Source organism: Ambystoma mexicanum, chromosome 4q (assembly GCF_040938575.1).
Source record: "Ambystoma mexicanum isolate Mex_15411 chromosome 4q, UKY_AmexF1_1, whole genome shotgun sequence".
NCBI classification, from domain to species: domain Eukaryota; kingdom Metazoa; phylum Chordata; class Amphibia; order Caudata; family Ambystomatidae; genus Ambystoma; species Ambystoma mexicanum.
In genome coordinates this window covers 265688010-265714493 of record NC_090928.1, presented here as the reverse complement: position 1 = coordinate 265714493, position 26484 = coordinate 265688010, and the positions used below count along the sequence as shown (strand labels likewise).

The 26484-nt window shown below is 44.0% G+C and overlaps 1 protein-coding gene across 3 annotated transcripts in view; it reads left to right on the top strand.

Moving 5' to 3' along the window:
* The window catches only part of MERTK (MER proto-oncogene, tyrosine kinase), a 538988-nt gene that overhangs the window by 109305 nt on the left and 403199 nt on the right, over nucleotides 1-26484 (top strand). For all 3 annotated transcript variants that reach the window (XM_069607839.1, XM_069607838.1, XM_069607837.1), the window contains exon 4: nucleotides 10377-10550. In XM_069607839.1, coding sequence (XP_069463940.1) covers nucleotides 10377-10550 — 174 coding nt within the window. The remainder of the gene's footprint in view (nucleotides 1-10376; nucleotides 10551-26484) is intronic.

Below are 26484 nucleotides of genomic sequence, written 5' to 3'. Positions count from 1 at the left end.
TCTGGTGGGTTTGGATATGGAGAGTTTCTTTTGAATAAATTCTTCACCCTGGCCGTGTATCACTCTGTGCGTTATGCACATTGCTTTGAAAGTGATTATTTGTTTGACCAGTAGCCAGTGTAACATCCTAAGAGCAGGTGCCATGTGATCAGGGGAGTTGCTAGGTCTTGGAAAGACCCGGGCTAAGCGGATGTCGGAACTGTTGGGACTGGGGGCTAGCTAGTCTTTTGGCTGTAGCTCCTGAGATTCTATCCGGGGCTACAGCCAAAAGATCAGGGGCTATAGCCCGCTTAGCCCCCCCCTAGCAACGCGCCAGCATGTGATCTATTCTGTTGAGTTAAAGGAGAAGTCTGGGTGCTGCGTTTTGTATTAGTTGCAGTTTCCTTAGTAGGTAGTCTGGCATTCCAACGTTTCAGCTGCTGGCATGATCTATCCTGGACATGATGAGGGATATGATGGCTAGTGTTTTGTGCAGAATTTTCTTTAACCGTTTGTAGGTGGAAGAAGCACTTCTGGATTATCATGTTAACTTGTGGTTGCAGTGTTAATTTGTTGTCCATGATGATTCCAAGGTTTGTTACTGCTGCAGATGGTGTCGGTGGGTTTCCCAGTTCTATGGGCCATGGGATCCGCTCATTGTTTCCTCTGTCTTCAGGTGTAATCATGATTTTGGTTTAGTCTGCGTTAATCTTGAGTTCGTTCATGTTCATCTATTGCTAGAGCTCATTGAGACACTCTATTAGGGGTGTGTTCTCTTCTTGTATGTCACTGTATTTGAAGACGATTTGTGTATCATCTATGTATTTGTAGCATGTTAGTCTGTGTTTTTGATGCGGTTGATTAACAGTGTTATGTAGATATTGTAGTGGTGATAACAATGAGCCTTGGGGCACTCTGCAGGTAGTGCCTTGTGGAAAGGTTTTAACCAAACTGTTTCTGTTCTTTCCGAGAGGAAGAATTTGATCCACAGAAGTGCTGTGTCAGTGAGTCCGATATCCTCCAGTCTTTTTATTAGGATATTGTGGTTGACTGTGTCAAAGGCAGATACATTAACATCAATGCTGAAATGGTGTTGGAGTCTGTGTTCATCTTTAGGTCGTCCCATATTGAGACTAGTGTGGTCTCTATTCCTCTCAATGGTCTGAAGCCTACTTGCGCCTGGTCCAGTAGATGTTTTTCTTCAACATGCTCCAGTAGTTGTTCATAGACATAGGTTTCTAGTAGTTCTGCTGGGTATGGGATTTTTGAGATACGTCTTCCATGTCGCCCATTGTGTTCTAGAGCAGAGGTTTGATGTAGGCCAGTTTGAATGCTCTTGGTACTCTCACTGTCGTAAGTGATTGATTGAAGAGTTTTAGGTAGCATTTCGATGGTGTGTCTTGTGCGAGGATGGATGTATAGATGTCTGGAGGGCAAGGGTCCATTGGGGAACCTGCCTTGTTTCTGTTTTTAACCAGGCTTAGTAGTTTTTCTCTTGACATCTGTTGGAAGCAGCACATTGTTATTTGTGGTCTATGGGTTGGTGGTAGCTGGTGGATTGCTTAGATGATTGGTCTGCTTTGTATGACTCGGTGGATGTTGGTGATTTTGTTCTTGAAGTGATCTGTGAGATCCTTACATAGTTTTTGGGAGGGCACTTGTGAGTTGTTGCATCTGGCTGGGTTTCTCATCTCATTTACGATGCTGAATCACTCTCTTTGAGTGCTGGTCGTTTTCCTGATCTGGTCGTCGTAGTGTTTCTTTTTTGCTTTGAGAATTTCGGATTTGTATGCTCTAATTTGTTTTTGGTAATTTACTCTTTTGTCTTGGTCATAGTTTTTCCTCCATCATGCTCTAGTTTATTTTAAGTTCTTTTCATTTCTTTTATGTGAGGCATAAACAATCTAGCCACTGCTATCTTTCTTGATGGGATGAGGCATTTTTCTGGGTATCTATTGTTTCTGCAATACATTTCTGGATGAGATTTGCTTTTCCGTCTATGTCTGTCGAATCAATGACATTGCAGTTGGCTTTGCCACTTCTAGTTGTTCTTCTAGGTTACTATTCCTGATGGTTTTTCAGTTTCGTTTCCAAATTGGTTGGTATTTTATTGGATTTTTGGATGGGTTTGATGGTATTTGCATAACGAAAGGGATGATGAGGTGGTCACTCCATAGTATTTGGAAGGGCAGTGCTATTGTGATCAGGTTTCTTTTGGTGAAGATTGTGTCCAGGTTTGTCCTGCTGTGTGTGCCGCTCCTTTCACCATCTGTTGAAGGTGCATGGTCTCAAGTTGTTTGGTTAAAGTTTTAGGCGAGTTGCGGTTCTCTTCTTCGAACCATATGTTGAAGTCCCCGAGAATGATCATATGGTCATGTTTGATGGCTAGATTAGTGACTGCTTCTATGAAGGTATCTGTGATGTTGGCATTGTACATCGGAGGCCTGTAGACTAGTATGAATGTGAGGTTTGATTGTGGTCCCGAGGTAAGGTGGAGCATGAGGGATTTGGAGTTCTGGATGCTTAAAGGCTGTGATGTTTTGATTTTTAGGTGTTCTTTGTCGGCTACTGCAAGCCCTCCCCCTATTTTTCCTTTTCTGTTTGCCTGCTTGCATTTGAAGTTGTCAAGTATGGAGCTGTGTAGTAGGACTTTGTAGTTTTCATCTAGCCAGGTTTCTTTGATGAATAGGATGCCAGTACCCCGTCGCACAGTAGGTCGTAGATTTCAGTTGCTTATTTGGACATGGATCTGGTGTTGATTAGGTTGCAGTGTAGTTTTCTCTTTGTAGTAGATTGATATGTTATGGTTTGCATCTGGGGGTGGTTTTGTTGGTGGGTCTCCTCATCGTCTTTCGGCTGTTAAGAGTCTTCTGTTATTATTGTTTCATCTTTGAACAGGTCAGTTAGGTTTCTAATCGGGTTCATGGCCATTTCAGGCTCCTCTTCTGATTCAGAATGGTGTTGGTGGTTCTCTTGGGGTTTGGCAATGTATGGAGTGAGGGTGCAGCTTTACATTCTTCCAGTTATTTCTGTATTTTTCCTGTGGGGTGCTGTTATCCTGCTGTTGTGTATAGGCATCTGTTCTGTTGATCCAGTTGTTGCCAGGTATGGTGTAAGGTAGAGTGATTTTTGTCTTGTTCTCGGGGTGGTTCTTATTCCTGTGGTGGTTGCAGCTGTGCATTCTGATGATGTTATGGAGTGTGTTACATTAAGGGTCAGCAGTGGTTCCCTTATGGATGGATATCTTCTCTTGTTGTTTTCTCTCGCATCAGCTGATACTTTGATGTGGCATGGTTTAGTCTTGTTTGGCTGTTTTTTCAGGTTGATTCACGGTTGCGAGTCGCTTCCCGTGATCTTGAGTTTTTTGGGGTACAGGGTGGTAAGCCCTCCTGTGTTAGTTGTTCTGTGTTTCCTTTTGCCTTGTTGTTGTGTTCCTTGCTAGTTTTTGCGATGGATTCATTTTAGTGGTGGTTTCTTGATGAGTTTTCTTTCTGCGGGTAGAGTAGGGGGTGTTGAGAACGGTAGAGTCAGGGGTTGGAGAGGTTTCACATTGTCTGTGGCCTCAAAGGGTTGCCTCGGTTAGTTGTGTGGAGAGATGGTCTATGTTGGGGTGGGCTTGGTAGAGGTCCTAGATTAGTCCCCTTGGAGCGGTTTTACCGACTGATCTTGCTCTGGGTTCTGTTTTACGTTTGTTGAGGTTCGTAGCAGAGTTGCCTCCCTTTCCATAATTGCGGAGGGTTAGTTTACTGTCTTTCACCTGGGTGTGAAATATGGCTACCTGATGCAGTTGGTCTAATTTTATTTAAGGTGGGTCCAGACACACAGTTCGCCCACAGTTGGTCTAAAATCAAATAGAACGACAGCATATGTGCCTGGGTGTGAGATAAGGCTATCTATCAAAGTTGATTTAGGATAAAATAGGATTGGAAAGCTGTTCGCCTAAGAGTGAAGCATGCTAAGTAACTAAACTTGCCTTAGTGCGAGAAATGGCTAACTAGCACAATTCGTCTACCTGTAATGCCACCTAGCTTTATGAAGCCTGGAAGGGGGTTTGGCCTAAAACGGGGCACAGCAGTAAATGCAGTAGCCCTTAAAGCTTATGATTTACAAAGCGATCGGTTAGGTGCAGGATTTGGCTAACTAGACATAATCAGGCTGAATGCGAGATATATCTGACTAAAAAACATCAGGCTGAGTGTGAGACACAGCCTACCAAGCACAAACAGGCTAGATCCCAGATATGATTAGCCAATAACAATCGGGCTAAGTGTGAGATTTGGTTGGCTATGTATATTCTGGCGAAATGCAAGAAATGGCTATCTGGACACAGACAGGACAAATGTGAGATGTGACTAGTCAGAACAGTCTGGCTAAATGTGAGATATGAGCAATCAATAACAATTAGGCTAAATGTGAGATATAGCTTACTGGACACAAACAGGCTAAATGCGAGATATGACTTATCAAAACAATTAAGCTAAACGCGAGATATGGCTAGTTGGACACAGACAGTCCAAATGCGAGATGTAAATAGTTGGAACAGTCTGGCTAAATGTGAGATATGGCTAAATAACACAAACAGGCTAAATGCAAGATATGACTTATCAAAACAATCAGGCTGAATGACAGACATGGCTAACTAACACAATCAGGATGAACGCGAGATATGGCTAAACAACACAATCATGCAGAATGCGAGATATGACTAACTAGCACTTTCAGATGTGGGAAGAAGCTAACTCAACTACCTTCACCCAGATGTGTGAAACAGCTAAGCAATACAGTTCACCTAGATGTGACAGATGGCTAACACAGTTCACCTAGATGTGTGAAATGGCTAAGCAACACAATTCACCTAGATGTGCGAAATGGCTAATTAACACAGTTCACATAAATGTGCGAAATGGCTAACTAAACACAGTTCATCTAGATGTGCGAAATGGCTAAGCAACACAGTTCACGCCTAGATGTATGAAATGGCTAACTAAACACAGTTCACCTAGATGTGCGAAATGGCTAAGCAACACAGTTCACCTAGATGTGCGAAATGGCTAAGCAACACAGTTCACATAGAGGTGTGAAATGGCTAAACAACACAGTTCACCTAGATGTATGAAACGGCTAACTAAACACAGTTCACCTAGATGTGTGAAATGGCTAAGCAACACAGTTCACCTAGATGTGCGAAAAAATGGCTAACTAAACACAGTTCACCTGGATGTGTGAAATGGCTAGGGCTCTGGGCCAATCGGGTTGGGGTGGGTCCAGAGGCGTAGACAGGGTAGGGCCTGAGTGGCAAGGTCCACCCAAAATCTGTAAATGCCCGCTCAGCAGTGCAGTGGGCCCAACTACATTAGCTTCAGGCCCCATTTGCTAGACAATCCTGGCTATGCCTATGGGTGGGTCGGGAGGTGGGAGCAAGATGGGGCAAAACAGTGGCTAAGCAATACAGTTCACCTAGATGTGCATAACGGCTAGGGCTCTGGGCCAATTGGGGTGGGGGTGGGTCGGGAGGCAGGAGCAAGGTGGGGAAACAAAGAAGAGGGACAGGGAAGGATCCTACATCGCTTGGAGCGCAGGGAGCTTTACACGATTTTTCAAAATGGATGCAAGCCCAAAATGAAATCCGAAGACATGCCCAAGAGCTTCATTTCACCCTTTGACATTGGTGAAAGTGGCGATGTGGACCTCTGCAGCCTTCCTGGAGCCCACGTTTGAATTGCACAGTAATGGAGGGCTAATCAGGGGTGGGTCGGGAGGCAGGAGCAAAGTGGGGAAACACAGAAGAGGAATAGGGAAGGGTCCTTCGGTGTGCAGGGGGATTTACACTATTTTCAAAATGGATGTGAGCCCAAAATTAAATCAGAAGAAATGCCCATGGGCTATATGTGTTATGTTATCTTAGATTATTTGTATAGTGCTTCCTATCATTTGTTCTTGTGTCAAAGCACTGTAGGTAGGATGTCCCTGCCAAATACCATAGTCTGAAAAGACAAGAGAAAGGAGCATAGCAGTGCATGCAGCAGTAATTGTAGCCCAAGGAACTGTTTAGAACTGCTCAGTAAAAGCAGAGATGTCCAGTGTAAGTACATTAGAAGACACAAGTTGCATGGTGAAGAAGAGCGGGTTGCATTGAAATGGTAGATTCTATGTGACATCTGGACCAAATTATTCGTAGAACTCAGCTGTATGCCATAGGCTGTTGCGCTATAGGAGGATGGAAGGAAAGGTACCAGGTGTAAGAAGTGTATAGAGCCCCTAGGGCAACTGTCTGCAGTTGAGGGCTCTGTTGTACTTTACATGTAGCATACATGCATATGGTAGATACTATGTGACCGCTGGACCAGGTTTTTGTTAGGACTCCGCTGCATGCTGAGGGCACAGCGTTATAGTCGAAGGCATTAGGGATAAAGTGTGTACATTAGGTCATCGGTCTAAGGGGTTAAGGAAGCCATCCTAATTGCCACACTGAACCCTTCAGACCAGTCAGTGATGACTCCTTATTTCATAGCATCCATCTTACAATTTGAAAGCGCCATTTGCTTGTCTCTACACCACTCTTGTGTCTGTTACAAGCTCCACCTTCTAACCAATGCCACATTATTATGTTTAACAACCGCAGAATTAATTTCTCCCACTAAATCAATTATTTAAAACTAGTGGGAAAAAAGCCAGTGTACTAAGGCTAATGTCCGTAAAGCAAGACATTTTCAGAGTGTAAAAATAGTATGTGGTGTATTTTAACGTAATTTAAGTTAATAGAAAAAACAATTTGTAAAGGATCTTGCTTTTTTTACGTGGAGAAGTTGTAACCTCAAACAAAATCTCACAGAATCGTTTAAAAGTTCAACATAGTACATACGGCCAATTGTTGTATCGGCTCCTCATTGTCTTGGATTCCACTTACCGGTTTTGGACTCAAATGTATAATGTTGAGGGATGTCAGAGTGGTGCAATTCACATGCAGCATGATTCAAAGTAGACATGAGATCATAAAATAAAGTAAATTGAAGTCAAATAAAGTTTAAACCGTACATGAAGAATATTATTGATATAATAATACATACCAAGAAATATTACAATGAATAATTACCTAATACATACGTACATTGAATACAATTTTATTTCTTTTGTTAGAGAAATAGTGTTTGATCAAATGAATTTCTATTTGTTTTTTTTAAATGTATATATTTTCTTAGTGTATGCGACTTGAGGTATGCTTATGAAGGGTTTATGGTCATTTCATCTAAAACCATTGCATCTAATCCCAGTGCATCAAAATGTTTCCATCTAAAAAATGTCCATCTATTTTTTTCTTTTCTTTTTTCTTTTGTTTGGGGGGGGGGCAAACCCTGATTTTTTACCATTTAAAATGCACCTGAACAAAAATTAACCCTTTACCCGCCAAAAAAATGCATTACATGGACATTTTTTAGATGGAAAAATTTTGATGGAATGGTGTTAGATGGAATGGGTTTAGATGAATTGACTAGATACCCTTATGAAGTGGTATCCCTGATTTAGACCTTTTCTGCAGCTAATTGTATGTTATCATTATTGAAAAATACACATTTTGTTCGCCTGGAAGATTAACTTGAAATCTTATTGTTGTATGCGTAAAGCAACAGCAGTGATAACAGGTGAAGCGGGCAGGACGGCTTCGGACAAGCATACATCTGGTCTTTTCTTGTATAGTATATTAATAACATGAAAGCAAAAAAGTGTCCATGCTGTGAATTATAAATAAACTTGTATATGGATTTGAATAGGAGTAGTACTAATCTTCGGTGTAATTTTAAAAAGAGGATTTGTTTTTCATAAAGGGGTAACTCTCTCCTGAAAGTAAACATGCATTGGCAAAGCCAACACGTGTTGACTAATTCTCCAATAAACTTCACTCCAGGACTAAAGCACAGCAATAATGATAACACCATTGTAAGTGACAATCATTAAAGTGTGTAATGCAAAACAGACACTTCCAACAAAAACAATTGAACAAAACAAACAGTTAGACACATATCGAATTCTCTTCTTTCGGCAAATTACAATGCCAGAAACTTACAAAAGAAGTAATAATGATTCACCGCTGTCTACTCGTAATTATAACAGTGATAGAAGAGTAGTTGGCTCTAGGAATGGAAATGACCTTGCTAGGCTCTGTATTCTTGGTTGAAAAAGCAGGTTGGCAAGATCACAGGTAACTTGTTTGAGGTTTAGCCAAACTCCTCATTCGTTGAGTAGGAGAAAAGGGGGGTTTGCTCCTGGCTATCTTGCTTAGTGTGTTTACAAGAATAGTTCTTACACATTTTTAACTGCAATGTAATTCACTTTTATTTGTGCAAGTGGTTGGTTTATATTGTCATATATATATATAGTACATTAGGGGGTTCTTGGTCCCCTTGTTGTCAGCCGACACGTGTTTTGACCCGAGGGTCTTTATCAAGGCTATTGGTACTGGCTTGTAGCCCCCTGTGGGGTCCAGATAGGGGTTTCTTGTGCTGGCGCTGCGTTTGCATCTGTTGCATCATCGACAGTTGCATCATACTGGCCAGAGCATTAATTCTCTCAAGATTAGACTACTGTAATGCTCTCTGCAGTAGTGCAAATAAAGCTTGCATCCAAAAACTCAAAATACTACAAAACAACGCTATCTGAGCTGCATTAGGCATCAACAAAAGCGTGCACATGACCCCTATAAGACGCCAATACAACTGGCTACCCACCCATAACAAAATACAACTCAAAATCGCCTCTCTGACACACAAAGCACTGCACAATGCTGCACCCAGCTACCTAATTGTCAGAATAACTAAAAGAACCTCTAGCAGACCTACCAGAACCATCAATACTAACTGCCTGCTAGTACCCAGATTCAAATACTCCAAGATCGGCAGCAATAGTTTCCCTGTGAAAGCCGCTAAGCTCTGGAACTCCTTGATACGTGCTGAGAGCTGACCTATCCTATTCTCACTTCAGAAAGAACCTCATTAGCCACCTCAACCTGACTGAGAACTAGTCTCCACTGAAAATTTTTGCACTCCAGTATGGCTGGCCTCTTAGACTCGGCCTCTTAGACTGTACATTTATTTGCATTTGTGTGCATACTATGATGTAAATAACTCCTTGTGATTATGATGTAAATAAGTCCTTCTGCAAAAGTTGACTACTTGTATATTGTATATTGTAATATCTTTTGTGAAATTTGATTACTTGTATTTTGTATTTTGTACACGTTGTAACCTTGTAAGCCTTGCATAACGTTGCAGCGCCCTGCTACTCCCGGGTCTGGTGCGCTTTATAAATTCAATAAACAAACAAACAAACGTTACAGGACGCCCAACGCGGGCTTCACAAGGCCCAACTGGAGCCACTGCAAACTCAGCGCCACCACAAGAAACCCCAATCAGGACCCCACAGGGGAGCTATAAGCCAGCACCAATAGCCTTGATAAAGACCCTCGGGTCGAAATACGCGTCGGCTGACAACAAGGGGACCAAGAACCCCCTAATGTACTATATTTATATGACAATATAAACCAACCACTTGCACAAATAAAAGCGAATTACATTGCAGTTAAAATCGTGTAAGAACTATTCATGTACACCCACTAAGCAAGATAGCCAGGAACGAGCCCCCCTTTTCTCCTAATTATAACATTGGTTTTGCTCCTCTAGTTTGCCAAAGCAACAGCCGTGATCGAAAATAGAATCTCCCATCACTACCCTTTCTTACCCCAGAGCACTTATTAAGTTGTTGAAGTGCCACAGTGGAAGCAAGCACTTTTGCAACAATCAGCAAAACGGAGCTCCATGCAAGATCTTGCAAGATCTATGACTTACCTTACACCCTTCTGCTCTGCTCCGCTCACACCTCTTTCTGTCACCCGTGTATTCTGTATATGCATTTTCATTTGAAAGAGCCAGCCTGACAGGGGTGAAGTGCAGAGTGTCAGTGCCATCTGCCCCATGGTGAGTCCTTTGTTGTCCTTGGCTGCAATTACATTTCTTCTAAAATACTATAAGTGTTTAATATATTTCTTCATGCTCGGTAATGCCTTCTCAGTGCTCAAATTATAGGTGATAATGTGTCACAATTGAAAATACCCTGCCGGTAGTCGCCAGCTGTGCATAGTCTGGGGTGAGCGCTTAACCTGGTGAGCTTTCTTGCCAGCTACATCCTCTTTGAGACCTCAGAAACTTGAAAAGGGCTTAGGGCTTACAAGGCAGTGGGATAAGTGGATGATTCTTCACGTCTTCAATTAAAATGTCCCTTTTTTTCCTCTTTAAATCAATGTTCCAAAGTGTCCTGTGATATAGTTTGTACTTCAAAGCCAGACATGTCATGTGCTGTATGCTAGTAGTGGGTTCTCCTCTCAAGCATGGGTTCTTCTTCTGCAGGGCTCCCACACTTCATCCGGCAGCCGCAGCGCCTCAATGTAACCAGGAATACGCCATTCAACCTGACCTGTGAGGCTGTCGGGCCCCCAGAACCAGTGGCGATCTACTGGTTTCGCAGCAGCAGCAGTCTGAGTAAAACTCCAGCTGTGTCCCCCTCAGTGCTGACCATTCAAGGTGAGTTGAACATGCTTGATGCTATCCAAGTGTTGAAGCTCTGGAAGTATGATCTATATTTGCATTTACTTGGTTCCTGTTCTGTTTTGTTTCTTGATTTGCAGATGCTTTTAAGATTTGCAAGGCACTTTCTGTCATCCTTTATCTATGGATTTCTTTATTCTCCTGTGGAAGAATCTGTGCTGTAAAATGTAAAATTGTCTGCAGAAAACAAAAGTCTGGGAACCCTAAGGTGATAGGTGGACAAGCATGTGCCTATGATTCTTAAGCATTAAGAACTCTTCTGGGTGTTATTACATCAATAATCAACACTATTAAATTGGGTAATAATAACAGCTATTATTACAGTGCTTAGAAGCAGATGGACTCCATTATGAAGTCCTATATAAACACCTGATTCTATTATTGTTATGAATATTTTTACTATTACTATTTTATCATAATAATACTAGGGCCAAGTGCAGGCTTTCATTAACACAATAGGACCACAACATATCCTATGCCTACAGCTCCTTCTAGCGGTGACAGCAGGCAAAGCTATGTGAATTGGACCACTGTCTTTCTTAAAGGGAACAGCTCCCTCTAGTGGAGCATTCTGTGTGTGCGGGTAGCCTCTACTGCGCATGACGGCTTCGGACAAACATACAACTGAACTTTTATTACATAGGAAGACTATTTTTATAGTCTGTCGAATCACAAACGGGGGTAAATCATGTTCAATCTGCCTTGATCCAGCACAGAGGGGTGTGGTGAGGCCTGACTTGCTAGGCAAGTTTGAATTGAAATATGACCAATCTTTGATGCAGTACGCTTCAGACCAGCATCACGGCATAACGGTTACACTTAGGGCAACTTAATGAAAAAGAAAAGTTGGTGGAAGGGAATGTTTGAATCAATGCTTCGAAAGCACTGGGGATTCCACCAGGTTGCATTAGATTACACTGTTCTTTAGTTTATCTGCACCATTACAGAATGGGAACAGCCATATGCAAATCAGTTTGAGAATCCAGTTGCAGTATGGGAGTAGCTTGGGAACCTTTCTCGGATGAAGTAACTTGTCCTTTCTAAATGTCCGAAGTAGGTGATTATTGTAGTTTGGGATTCAGAAAGGCATCTTAATGTTTTTGTAAATATTCTGTGATACCAAAATGTGATTTGCTGCCCATTGCACCTTAGCTGTTATCAACCCTCAATTTTTGCTTATCTAGCTTCAAGGGTGGCATTCAAGGATAATTCCTTTTTTATTATATGTGGTTTTGTGGTACTCTGAGACAAGCTTTGAAGATATTTTCCTTGTTAAGAGTTAAAGGAACATGGCAAACATTGCGAAAAAAAGTAGTAGAATGAGAATGTGACTAATGATTGCATTGAAAGGAATACCAAAATAGTGACATTCCAAGACAAGCATTGGCAATGCCAACAGTTTTGGCTTTAGTGTAGGCATAGGATCGGTGTTTGTCAGGCACTTCCACAATGGTGCCAATTGGCCATCACTTGTTGCAGCTGCAAACTGGTGCAGGTACCTGAGCTTATAATATCAGTGCCTGGCAATGATGAACTAATACCTCTACACAAGCCAAAACTGTTGGCTTTGACAATGCTTCTTTTTAACAGTTCATAATGATGATTGGTTACAGAGGATGCAGAAAGGTGGATTTCACAAATGTGGCAGTTGCTCCATGTGTCCATATGCATTAGAAACCAATGAGATAATTTTGGTAGTACAGGTACCCAGAAAGTGGACACATTTATCAATTGCGATACCAAATGGGGAATAAACTGTATTGTATGCGTCTGTGGGGCCTACTACATAATCTGTACAATTTGTGCTCTGAAAGTCAGGATTCGAGGACATGTGAGCACTATATCTAGCCAAGACGCCAAATACCCACTTGCCACGCACTGGCAACATTATCACCAAATGGATAACACTCAAGACATACGATTTGTCAGTATGATACAAGTGAATTTACCTTTGAGAGGTGGCAACCGACAACTTTAGTTTAGGCAATTGGAAGCACGTCTCATTTGCAGATATAGGACTGTGCATCACGGTCTTAACATAGACCATGAGTTTGCTGTCTTTTTGTAAACATGCAAAATACTTATGATTTATTATATCTGTGATTGAAATGTTGTTTGAGTTAACCTGATGCTAGGGATGCAAAGCATTGGCCATTGTGTATGTCCTTGACAATACTTAAACTGTTCGAAATTATACCAAGAAATCTTGATGATTATATTCCAAACTAGAAGTCATTATTATTGTACAATTAAAATATGTGTTTGATGCAGCTGCATAATGTCTGTATACTTTTGTGACTTTAGGCCTTGTTTGGGCAACATCAGAGCCGTTGTTGGGTTAATCTCCCTTAGTGTTGGAAGCAGGTCATAGTTTCTTGAGTTTGTGGAATTTGTGGTAGGCCAACAGAGGGGGAAAGGGCATTTTTTCTTTTTACCTAGAAGGCAGTGCCCCACATCCTAGTTTACATTATGTCTTGAAGAATTGAGAGTTAGTTTGGCTGAAATTACAATCGGCACTCTGCAGCATTGTATTTGGAAATGGCAAATTACCCTCAGTGTCTATATACAATCATTCTTATGCGTCACTCAAATTGTTACTGAGACCACAACTATTACGCATGCAATCAGCACTTGGAGATTTATTTTCATAATTTCCAACAGGAATCCCCACTCTCTTAATATATAACTTTGGTTACATATCAGCAAACTTGCCACCAAAATTTTTTTAGTATGGCTTCATATATATATATATATATATAGTTTCAGCTTAAATTTGATCAAAACCTCACAAACTGTATTTGCGCAGTGTGGTTGTGTAATTTTCTAATTAGTTAGTCTTCCTAGGATAATGTTGGGGTGGTGGTTGCGGGGAGTGGTGACGTTTAGCTTGTGGTTTCTCTTCTCGGTTTTCTTATCTTCGCTGGACTTTGTTTGAAAGGAAGTTTCAGGCCAACTGCATGTCGCAGCTGTAAACCCCTCTCAGAAACCACAGCCACACTTCAGCTTTTTTACAGCTCATCATTGTGGTAAGCCCAATTTGTTAGGAATGGGTGAGTCATATTGACCCGAAGCAATAAAATGCCAAGCAAGGGGTTTATGACGCAGTTTCCCACCACACTTGGTTCCTTTTATCATGAACTTTTCAGGTCAGCGTCGCTTTCTTTTCGGCCTGAGGTTGTAGACTTTATGCTGCCCTGAAGAAGTTTAAGGCCTCTTTTTCGCACTTCTGAGAAGTATTGCGAGTAGATCCGACTTGTAATGCGCTAGGTGTTCTGAAATATAGTAAGGCTGGCTGCGCTACTAGAGCCTCGAGGCTCCACTCCCAACCTCAAACGCTAGATAAGATTATAAACAAAGTGGCTCTGGGTAATTGTGCTAGCCTGAAAGAAAGTTTGCTTTTAATATAGGGGAATTCATGAAATTGAATTGTCAATCAGTTTCAATCAACAAGAGTATCATAATGTGCTTGGTAAGCTCTGTTTTTAATGCATGTGTATCGAAAAAATCCATGTGATACACATGAATTGAAACGCAGCTTACCAAGCACATTATGATACCCGTGTTGACTGAAATTGATTGACAATTACCAGGGACGTCATTTCATCAAAATGCCAGGGGTAGCGGAAGTGACATCACAATGCCACCCCCCAAGTGTGACATTACAGGAAGTGAGGTCAGTTGGCCACGCCCGTGTGACATCACATGAAGTGATATCATTTGACCACGCCCCCACATGACATCACAGGAAGTGGCATCACACATCATTATCCCTCAGTACATATGGTTACGACATTACTGTATTGTGACATTTCATACAAGAATGGATCATCATATGTAGCAGTGTGTCAAGGTCCATGTTGCCATGGGAAGTGTATGAACCCAATCCCCCTTTATGTGTGCAGTTAAGATGGCTGGTGTTACCAAGTGAGTTTGCATGTGCTCGGTGCCTAACTCACAAATTCTGCTTGATTCAGTTTTACCACCTGTTGGGTCATGCATTGTAACAACAGCTCTGAGGCTTTTGGAAAATAGCAGATGGAAGATAAGATTCTCCGTCAGAGCCAGGAGTGTGTTGGGCAGGCCAGGCAGGCCTATAGCTAGCAAGTGATTAACGCAACATTTTCTTGGAAAATGTATGAAACCCTGGATGTTTTATTGACTGTTTCTGCCTGATCTGAAGAAAAGTGGCACATCCGTGCATTGCAATCTCATTATTGAAATGCATGCTCACTTCTTGCTATGCCTATTTCTCCCAAGCTTTTTTTACTCTCTGCAGCCCATTTTCTGCAGGGCCGGGGGCATACCGTTAATGGTAGATATATTGGGATGGATAGGCTCCAAAAGAGTACATGCTTGTGTCGCAGAAAAGAGGGGCTGCACCGTGAATTGCGCAAACAAACTCCCTTAGAATGACCACATCCTCTCCTGATGCCCATGCAGCGTTCTGGGTACATGGGCAAAGCAGCCGAGGGCGTGAAGGCAGCACGGGCCACGGCACGCCCGAGGGCGAGGCACAGTTGGAATGGGTGAGAGTAGAGTTAATTGTAGGAAGGGGAGGGGCAGTAAAGTTAGTCAGCCGCAGGCGAGTGCAACTCGCCTGTGACCGCGCCAAGTCCAGGCAGGCTGACCTGTGTGCTTCAACTGAACTCGCTCACTTGAAGCACACAGGTGAGGTCAGCCTGGGCCTGCCGTGGTCGCAGGCGAGCGGCTGACTTGCGTGACTGGCTCTTGGAATTGCCAGTGTGCCTGGGCCAGCTGGCCAGGCAAGGTGCCTGCTGCAGCACCGCAGCCAACTCGGGATAATTCCATGGGGCAAAGCCGTGAAGGAAGCACACAGCCCACACCCGCTGCACCCGGCGTGAATTCAAGATGCCCTTAATCCTCCTTGAAAAGACGTGTTTCTCTGCAGAAAAATAAGCTCTATGGGCTTTTTTTTAACGATTTTGCTTATTTTGCGAAGTTAAAGCGAACGGTTTCATCTTCATGAATCTACCTCACTTCTTTCTTACTTCACCTTTAAGGGGGTATACGTATACCCTAGCTCACATTTTGTCCCATATCTCTCTGAAGATAACATTCTTTACCATTTCTGAGTGTAAAGTGTCGCGCAGACTAAACTCGATGTGAACTTTTAAGGTTGTCATATAGTGCTTCGTGCTGGATTCCTGGCACTTCCAAGCACTGTAACATTAGCTGTTAAGCACTGAGTCCATGAGAATCACAGCTAGGCACAGTGCCAGCCCAGCTTCTAGGGGCTGCCAGCCATCAAGTGCACCACCACAGCAAGCATATTTTAAAATATTTTTTTTTACAGGATCCCATTTATCTAAAATGTGATTTTAGTACAGACAACAAGGTGAAGAAGCAATTTAAAATATAGTTTATTTATACAATACTCGCACAGCACATTCTCACACAACACATTGCGCAAAATAGCACGTTGCTTGCAATACGGTACTCACAAAATGAAGGCGTTTTGCAAAAAGATGTTTGAGCGTAGGGCCCACTGAGCAGATACAGCCGGCCCCTCTCTGCAGCCGACTTCCTCTGCTAAGCCCCTGGGTTTCCTCCTGGACCTCTCTTTGATATTTCATAGATGGCGCATTACCAACTTTCTACGAGCAAGAGCATGAAACCCTTTCTCTCATCAGGATCTGCTCAGACAGGCCTGGGCCTGCAGCAGCGCCACGGCCGTAGGCGAGGGCGGGCACCACCACCATCCGACCACACACGCCGCAGCAGCAACTCACAGCATACAGTACTGGGCACACGCCCGCACACCGGGCCCGACCTCAGTCAGACACACGAAAAGGCTGAGACTAGCCGCTACTAACGTGTTTTAGAAGTTAAGTTGGCCTTCAGTTCTAAGCCCTTCTTGGACACAGGAGGAGCGTTGTGCACCCAAGTCAGTTTTGCAACCAAAAAAACACGTACAAACTAGAGGACCAAGCACGCAGTACGACGCATGATCACAGCTTTGGCCACGCCCCATCCTCTGATTGGACAATGCCAGAGGTCGCAAGAGATTGACAGAGGCCGCTGGCCAATCGGCAGCGGTCGCTCTTGCGACCTCTGGCGACCCCCAAATGACGTCCCTGGACAATTCACGTTTATTAATTTATCTTTATTAAAAGCAAACTATCTTTCAGGCTAGCGCAATTACCCAAAGCCACTTAGTTTATAAACTTCTGAGAAGTGACTGAACCCCAGAAGAAAAACAATGGTCTGTTAGAATTCATTGCTACAGTCCGAGCAGAGCCACGTAGAGCGTCCGGCAGTGCTGTCCTCCTTGTGGCTTATCTCCTCGGCATAGTAGCTTTGCCCAATTTCGTGTTGCTCCTTTTTTCTAGGTGACTTTGCACAACACTCAAACATAGTCGTTATATGGGCTATAAAGACGCAGGTCATTGAACGTGATTGACAGCAAGACTGTTTATTTGCCACAATTACAGGAATAAATATACAAAGAGTATGCAGCAAAAACTACAGCACAAAGTGTATGAGGAGGCGGCTAGTTCAAAGGACTAAGGGCCTCATTACACAGAATGCGGTAAGGGTTTACCGGTACCGGTAAGGGCACCGGTACCGGTAAACCCTTACCGCCTTACTACGAGGTCCCTTTGCGGGACCCGACCTCAACGGCTGGTTTTACCAGCCATTAAGGAACGGGCCCGCAAAGGGACATTGGTGCTAATTACGGTACCGCAATTTGCAGTACCGTAATTAGCTCCTTCCCCATTCCCATTGAGTCCTATGGGGGCAAAAATGGGAGTGGGGAAGTGCCTTGGTGAATGGGGAATTACCGCCCCCGCTCACCTTGGAGTAGGGTGGTAATTCCGCCATCCACCAAGGCGGACACAGTAAAATACCGGCGGCAACCATGGCGCTAATAGCTCCATGGTTACCGCATACCGTGTAATGAGGCCCTAGATGTCCAAAGTCTATCCCTAGTTGAATACAGTAGTCTAAAGGACCAGAGGCGAAAGTGTATCCAGAATCTAACTACACAGCAAAATTCTCAGGCGTCCGTCCAGGAAACAGTGCAGCCAATGAACCTCCGTCTCGGGGTCCGCAGTGCCCCGGCACACTTCTTTAGCAAGGCCCAGCTTCTCATTGTGCTTAAGTCATTGTCCAGGCTGTGCCTTTGTCTTGGCTGAGTCCTGACCTCTGGGGTACGTGCCCCTCTTCTCCTGAGGCTGTTCAGTAGCCAACACATGTAGGTGTTCTCCACTGCTTGGGTGCTAGGGTGTAGGGTTTATAGGCCCCTACTTGGTTCCTAGATGCTAGTACTCAGTTGTTCCTGCGACCTCGCTACTTTCCCCGTGGTTTCTATAATTTCCGCACGGTTTCTTCCGTTGGGCTTGTGTCATGCTATTCACACCAGTGGCCCGCTAATGCTCCCAGCTAGCTACGAGTGGGGAGATGGAAGCACTGGCACCGTTGCTCATGGTGTTGGTGCTTCTGTGACAAGTCTGCCTACCAGGAACGTTGCGCTCAGAAGGTCAGACCTGCCGGGCACAACGGACCCTGCAGGCAGATTTGTAGTGTGGCGGTCCGGGAAGGGTGCCGGTACGTTGCTACTGGCACCCTCATTTCTGGCCTGCAACACTTCAGGCCCTTTGTTTCTATGGTACAAAATCTTAAATGTATTCCAGAGAAAGTGTCTTGTAAACCCAGGCCCCCAGAATTCTTATTTGTGTGACAGCCTTGAGCATAACCCCTGAAAGCTTAGGCTCCAAGAATTGAGCAGTCCCATCTGGTTAGCCAGTCCTCTGAAAGGAATATTGTATTTTCCAGCAGTACACAACCATATAGCAGTGGTCTGTAAGCATATACCAGTTACAAATCCAGCACCGGGAAAGGGGTTTAACTTTCATGAACATTGCAGATTTGATATACAAAAACATAACTTTTCTCTTTTTGAGAAAAATATCCAATATTGGGGTAAATGTACCTCACTGCCTCCTGCAGATATAAAGGATGACTAAGTTGTGGTGTGCGTATTTAATAAATACCCATATGAAGTAATTTAATGTTCTGATGGTTTAACAAAAAAGTAACACTTGTATATGTTTTCCTAAATGGGAATGCCTAATTTCAGCTTCTTACTGAGCCCTTGCCGACACGTGCTTTGCTTTCTAACACACATGCAGAAGGAACGTGTTGTGGAGTTTGCCATTTATATAGGAAATATTAGGATTCTGGTTTCATTTAATCATGTTTAGGATACTCACTTGGGCATCCTTGAAGCCTCAGGGATTTATCAGAAGGCAGATGGCTCGTCTACACTGAGGTTCCAATGATCAGTGCACCTGCTTTTACAACAGGGAATCCTGTATTAAGTTGCTACTCTGTGGCCTATTTCGTTAGGAACTAATTGTACCTCCATGAAATAGTGACTGTGTTGATTCTGAGAATCAGCAGACCTCTCAGACTCATACATAGCCAAGGAGATTTACCCTTTGCAAATTACCTTACGCTTCAAATGGATTCAACGTTCAGATTCACAGTAAAAAGTCCTTCAGGTCCCCTGCTTTCCAACAGAGTTTCCCGATCCATTTCCAGATTTTCCTGCCGTTTCAGCAGGGCCAGACATGTAATGTACTGGCAATAATTGACATTTAATTTAGCTTTGAATTCCTTTTCATACTAGGTCTGAATAAGACCATTGTCTTCTATACTAATGGCACCACCAAACCACACTATTATAGCTGCAGGTATGAGCTTGTCCTCTGCTTTGATTGCATTCCATTTATCGTTGATCTCGTAAAATGTGTATTCAGGGATCCTTCATTATGTCTAAATCGTTCCAAGTAATCACTACATATAATATACATTTTCGCATTGATACATTGTTGCTGCGTAATTTCACAATTCTGAGCATTGATCATCTGAAACTCTCTGAAAAATACACTGCACCATCCCTAAGCTACTACTCACCCATGACCCTCACACTACTTGGCCAGTTTTTGGAACATTACATTAATATATGGTCTGTCCTGATGAAGTGCTGTAATGGCAATTTATGTATGTATTTATTTATTTTCACATGTAAATAGCATGCTTAACCCGGGGGCATCTAGGCGCTATTACAAGATAAGTTGGATATAAAAACACAGTGACGCATGCATTGTCATAGTAGTACATTTATAGTAGTGAGTCAACCAAAGGTCTGTAACCCGGGAGGCCATAGTGCAAGTGTTAAGGCTGCGTTAGGGACCGGCCAATCAGGTGAATAGCAAAGTTTTTAGCGATTTGCGAAAGGTCCAATATGACTGCTTAGCTCTCAGGGACTGAGGAAGAAGATTCCAGTGTTTGGCAGCCATGGCAGGGAAGCTGTGGCCTCCCACTTTGGCTCGTTTGAATTTGGGTTGGATGGACAGGCATCTCTGGGTGATCCTCTCTCGAACGGGGAGCCAGTGGTCTTGTTTTCTTGCAGCTGAGATATGCTTGGGTTTGGGGATGTTCAGAGCTGCTCTTAGTGCGTTGTTTTGTATGATCTGCAGCTTTTTAATGTCATAGGCCAATGTGCCTGCAAATAGGGCTTTGCAGTAGTCAAGTCTTGACCCTAATGTGGCCGTAGCTATGGTGAGGCAGCTCTCTGGAGAGAGGAAGGGTCTGGCTGAGTTAATCAGTTTTGTTGTGTAAGCTACTGAGGATGCAATTGCGCTTACTTGGCGAGAGAGGGACAACATATCATCTAGGTACACTCCCAGGGTTTTTACAGAAGGTGAGACTGGTATCGTGGTGCCGTTGATATTAAAGGCAGAGTATTGTGAATCAAATGTCTTGATCATCGAGGGGGTGCCCACCAGCAAGATTTCTGTTTTGTCCTCCTTTAGGCACAGGCATTGGGTTGCCATCCAAGCCTGGATGGTGGTGTAGATGGAATTAAGGGTGGTGGAGTCTTGGAGATAGTAGCCTGAGAGGGGGAGTAGTATCTCAGTGTCATCCGCATAATTTGTGTAAGATATTCCGATTTAGTCAAGGAGGATGAAGAGGGTTTTTGTGAAGATGTTATACAGGGTGGGGGATACGCATGATCCTTGTGGAACACCACAGGTTATGGGAGTACGGGGGTATTGGCGTTCTCAGCAAATATTCGGATGACTTTGTCGCTTAGGAAGGAGTCGATCCAGGAAGAGGCCTCAGGGAAGAAATTGGTTGCCGATGAGAGGTGATGTCCTAGGATTTTGTGGTACACCAGGTCAAAGGCAGCCGACAAGTCTAGGAGCAGCAGTAATGCTGGCTTCCCATTGTCTCTAATCTCATCGATCTTGATTTTTAGATTCAGAAGTGCTGATTCGGTCCCATGGCCAGGGCGAAAGCCAGACTGGCGCAGGCCAAGAATGTGTTTTTTTCCCAAGTAGTTTTGGATTTGAACATAAGCTGCTCGGTTCAAAAATTTTAGACGGAAAGGGACAGTGGTTATTGGTCTGTAATTAGTGAGAGTTGTGGGGTCCAGTAAGGGTTTCTTGATAAGTTGGAGTCCCCAAGATTCTTTAAGGCTCGAGGGGACAATGCCAGTGGTAAAAGAGGCATTTATGAAGGAGGCTATGAATGGTGCCAAGATCTATGCGCAGCCTTTGATCAGTCTGGCAGGGCAGATGTCTCCTTTAAAACAGGAAGCTTTAAGATCTTTTAGAATTGATTTGATATCAGTTTCAGTGATATTGGTGAGGTGGAACATTGGTAGGTCTTTTGGACAGGTGGAGGGGGTGGTGCTCTCTAATGGGGCAGATGGCAGGAGATTGAGCAAGATTTGCTTGGTGTCAATTTCTTTTGTAAGGTTTGAATTTTGTCTAGCATAGCGTTCTGGATGATGGTGCACCAGGCATCATCTTTCAGGATGGTTTCCAGGGGTTTGGTGGGGGTTTCCAATTCCTTAAGGATGGTAAACAATTCACGAGTGTTGGATTTTGCATTAGTGATGTGGGCATTGTAGGTAGAGGTTTTAGCAGGGATGATGGCTTTTTTGTAGAGAGAGGCCGCAAGAGATAAGATTTGTTTCTTAGCTTTCAGGGGGATTTTTTCCAGTCTGCTTCGGCAAGCTGTTTTTTGGAGCAAAGTGTGTGTAGTTGTCGCTGATGCTTTGAGTTTACATGGCTTGAGGGGGCAACGGTGTCAATGGCTTCTGTAAAAGTTTTGTGGTAAAGGTCAGCAAGTGTGTTGGGGTCTGTGATAAGGGTAGAGGCCTATAGTAGCGAGTTAATCAGTGGGACGATACGCTCTTTGGTGACATTCTTGGAACTACGAGCTAGACTGGGGTGAGGGAGATGGTAGTAGTTATGGAGTGAGGTGAGGGAGAAATGGTAAAGTGCACTATGTTGTGGTCCGACCATGGGCAAGGGTTGATAGTAAGGATGTTGATGTTGCAGAGGTCAGCAATCCAGTCAAGAATGCAGCCTTTGTTGTGTGTTGGAGAAGAGACAGATTGTTGAAAGCGTAGAGCAGTAAGTGAGTTGGCGAGTGATGAGGCTGCTAGGTCTAGAGGGTCGTTGTACCCTAGCTTGAAATCTCCTAGAATAATCACTTTGGAAGTGGATTTGACATTGGCACCCAGGGTGACTAAGAGGTTCTCTTCGAAGGAGGGTGCAAGGGACTGGGGGCGTTAGATAGTGTGGAAGGTAATGGTGTTGGAGTCTGAGAGGGTACGTTTAGCGCAAAGGATATTGCAATTTTCAGGATGGGTGGAGTTGCAGATTCTAATGGCTAGGGAGTCTTTTGCGATGAGTGCTACTCCTCCACCCCTAGCATTAGATCTGTTGCAGGGGTAGATTGAGTAGCCTGCGGGGACTGCTGTGGAACGGGCAGGGCCATAAGTATCTTCTAGCCATGTTTCGGTAGTTGCAAGGAGGCAGAGATTAAGAGTAGTAATCAGGTCATGGACGTCGAGGGCATGGGCCACAATGGATCTTGTGTTAATCAGGGCGTAGTTTAAGAGTGGTGTTGATGTGATCTTGGAAAGTGGGCAGGGATGTGGCATTTTTGATGGCTCTTTGCTCTCCGATATGTCTATGGAGGAGGGATTCCTAGTGTTTGGGTGTGAGGAGGGCGTGGAGATGTTGTTTCAGCAGTGGAGTACCTGTCTGGGGAGCTGAACCTGCGCTCGCCTAAGCGGGTGTTTCTGATGGTGGTGGGTTGTGGAGGGGAGCATTGCTTTAGGCATAGTGATAGTATGCGGGTAGTGCGGTCGCTTAGCCGGAGATTTCTCATAGTGTAGTGTTGCTAGAGGGAGCGACTGTTGATGGTAGCTGACAGGGTAGTGCGCCTGCTGTTATCAGGTGCCAGGTCCAATTTGTGAGGGCGAGGGGTGCAGAGTCCAGCAAACTGAGGTGAAGTGGCAATGAGGCTATTGGCATTAGTAGAAATTATATAGGTCGGGGGGACAGGTGGACCTGCAGGGGGAGCCGAAGTGGGTAAATGATGGGAGGAAAGGGGTGGGTATGGGTTGCATTTGAGCTGCGGGGGTTCATGTTAGTGCTGTATTTGTCCTTCCCAGTTATACTGGGCTCCCATGTGGGTGCAAGGCACAGAGTGGGCCGCTAATTAGGATAAGAAGGTGTTAGCTGTTGTAATGGTCGGGGAAGGTTTGGAGTGCATGGGTTGCTGTACATGAGTGTGGTGGCATGGCAACATGTAAAAGAGGGTAGGAAGTAGGAAGGGGGTGGAAGGCGCAAGGATTTGCAGTATAACAAGGTACTTGACATGAGGATCGGGTTCGGTAAGCATGGAGCGACCGGATAAATACCTTCAAAACAGCCATCGGACCAAGATGCAATTACACGTCCACATTGAATCTATTGATGGGCATACTTGAAGCCCAGCTGTCATCCATCGGACTGACCGCTCGCCAGCACCTTACCCCACTTGGGGCAGTTTATTCCCAATTTAATTGCCTTGATAAAGACCCACACGGTCGAAACATGTGTCGGCTGACAACAATGAGATACATGGTACAGTTGCCTATTAGTAATTTACTTTGAGTCTATTCCCATGTAAAAGTGCAGCGGGCACCACCAACAAACAACAAGTCGACTACTTTCGGCAGCATCTAATACACCTGACACAGAGGATGGACCTCTACTCCGCCAGCTGCATCATCACCCACTCAGTTGGTCTGGTCTCAAAGGTCTCCTCGCAGAACCTGTTGTAGCACCTCAACCCCTCTCTCTCAGGGTTGTGGAGTCCCACAGGGGTCATAACTCTCTCCCATTTTATTCAATCGTTATTTGGGCCCCTTGATGGACTTGTTTAGAATGCATGAAGTCAACTTCCATTCCTACACGGATGACACTCAAGTGTTCGTAAAACTAGGGAATGTGGACGAGACCTTTCAGACGGTCAAAAATTGTCTCCTGAAGATGAGAGCATGGATGTCCTCTAACTGGCTTCTGTTGAACGCCGGTAAAACGGAAGTTGCTCCGTTCGGTCCAAAACATCTTTTGAATCACAATAGGTGACCGGATTCACCATCCTTTTTGGATGCAGACTTACGGTTTGCTCCAAAAATTTAAAATCTTGGCTGCATCTGGCAAGAAGATCTAGGATGCACAGCCCAGGTGAGTCCGAAAGTACAGTCAGTTTTTATACCTTGCGCCTTCTACGACAGGTCTTTCCTTTTATTCCAGTGGAGGACCACCCAGTGGTGGTTGGGGCTATGGTAAACTCCCACCTAGACTATTGTAATGTGCTGCTGGTAGGTATACCACTCACTCAAATGCATCGTATGCAAAAAGCCCCAAATACCACAGTAAGGATGATTTTTAAAGTGAGCAAATCTTCCCAAATCTCCAATTTCCACTGATCCTTGCATTGGCTCACAGTGAAGGACCATATAGATTTTAAAATCTTGTGCCTTGAGTTTAAGTGTCTAAATAATCTGGCTCCTTCATTCCTATCTAAGAAAATCCAGCGCTACCATCCGACCCGGCAGCTGTGCTCCAGTGACAAGCTGCTATTGGAAATTCCTGGGTCTGATTGATTCAGGTCTTCAGCTTGCGTTAGTCTGTTTAGGGTAGCCTGTTATATGATGGCGGCCCGCTCGTCAGATCAATCTGTGCACACGATTCAGTTCGTCAGGTGCGTGTTACAAGTATTTCAAAATCAAAGCAGGCTATGAAGCAAATAACTAAATAATTAATTAAACTGTGCTGCATCCATTGTCTCTGGCAGGGAATTGTCCCTGCGATGATTTCTGAGAAAACCTCCAACAAATGGCAACAGTGCGTAACTGTGGGTTGCGAATGTAATGGAAATCCTGGCTGAATACAATGCGTTTTTGTTTGCAACATTGGGCACAGAACATTATCTTTACGCACTAGAGGCGAAGATTCTGCTAAAATGTGCCAAGAGCCACCTTTAAGAGATTCGTTGCGGGTCCTTTTTGGTGGAATTTTCCAACAAGAAACCATTGCATGTACCGATTATGAATGGGTAACATGAGACGCCTGGAAATGTGATGTCAAATCAACATTAATGAAGTGCAGTGTTCATCACTTAGGCGCTTGTGTATTCGCGTCTGTGCAGTAGATTCCAAACAAAACTGCTACTTTTCTGAACATTGGCTCGGAATAAGAAATGGAGAAAGGAAAAAAATAGTTCTTCAAAGGCCAACCAAGGGGAGGAGGGTGGGAACAGGCTATAGCGTTTAAAATAGTCTAAGTGCCCTTAAGTGGTAGGTTTGCTATTGGTTCTCTTGATCAAAATGTATGTGATTTATTAACAGTGTTTTATATTCCATTTTTAGTTTTGGCTAGAAGGTTGCATAGCCAACCTTGCCAAAGTATTCCTGTGTATAGGGGCTTTAGATTGATGTAAGGAGACATTGTAACTCGGCTCCCTTTTTGCTTCCTGGTGTGCATGCACCCAAGATTAGTGTAACAGCCTCATCACGAGTTGGGCGGTAGCCCTTAAAAGCATCGGTAATGCTATTACTGCTGCATTTAAGGGTACGCCCAAACATGAGTCTGGTATGCTTACCCCCAGCTCAGAGCTGGGGTTAAACATGCCCGAAAAATGGCAATTTTCGGGCGCAATTTGCACGCGCTAAGTGCAGCGAAAATTCCCCATTGGGTCCAATGGACCCAATGAGGAATGGGGAATTACGTTTACCACTTAACCCATGATCCAGCAGATTTGTGGGCGGTAACGCAAATGCAGTTGGGCGGTATCCCAGTCAGGATACCCCCCAACCCGTGGTGAGGCTGTATGTGTCCCATCTTGTTGATTTTCGTGTTGGCACACAGAAGCACACCCTTCTGGCCAAAATAATATTACAAAGGTGAGAAATAAGAGAAATGGTGTTGACAAGCGGTTCTTCTCCTTGATCACATCCCTTCGTCCTTTTCCATCAGTTCTTGGTCACATTCCTTCTCCTACATCTCAATCAATCTTTATCATAGTCCTTCTCCTTCGTCACAGTCTTTCTCTTCATTCAAAGTCCCCATTCAAGTTGATGTCCTTTTTCAGTTCTTCTTTCTCCTTTGTTACTATCTCCTTTGTCACAGTTCTCCTTCATCACAGTCCATTTCTATGTCATAGCTTCTTTGTCATAGTCAGTATTCTATTGTATCCCAGTCCTTCTTTTACTTTACAGTCCTTCAATACAATTCTTCTCCTTTTTCACAGTCCTTGTCCATAATCACTCATTTTCTCCTTCACCAGAATCCTTCTTTGTCACAGTCCTTCACCTTGTCATTCCATCATCAGCAGCACGGAGACAGCAACCATACAAGTGGTCGACAACGCCCTCAACATCTTTGACGATGGCACCCCTGCCTCCTGGTTCTACTTAAACTCTCGGCCGCTTTCAACACAGTAGGCCACCAGGCGCTCACGGACACCCTACATTGGCGCATGGGGATCAACGACATTGTCCTATGCTGGTTCAAGTCCTACCTCGCCAACC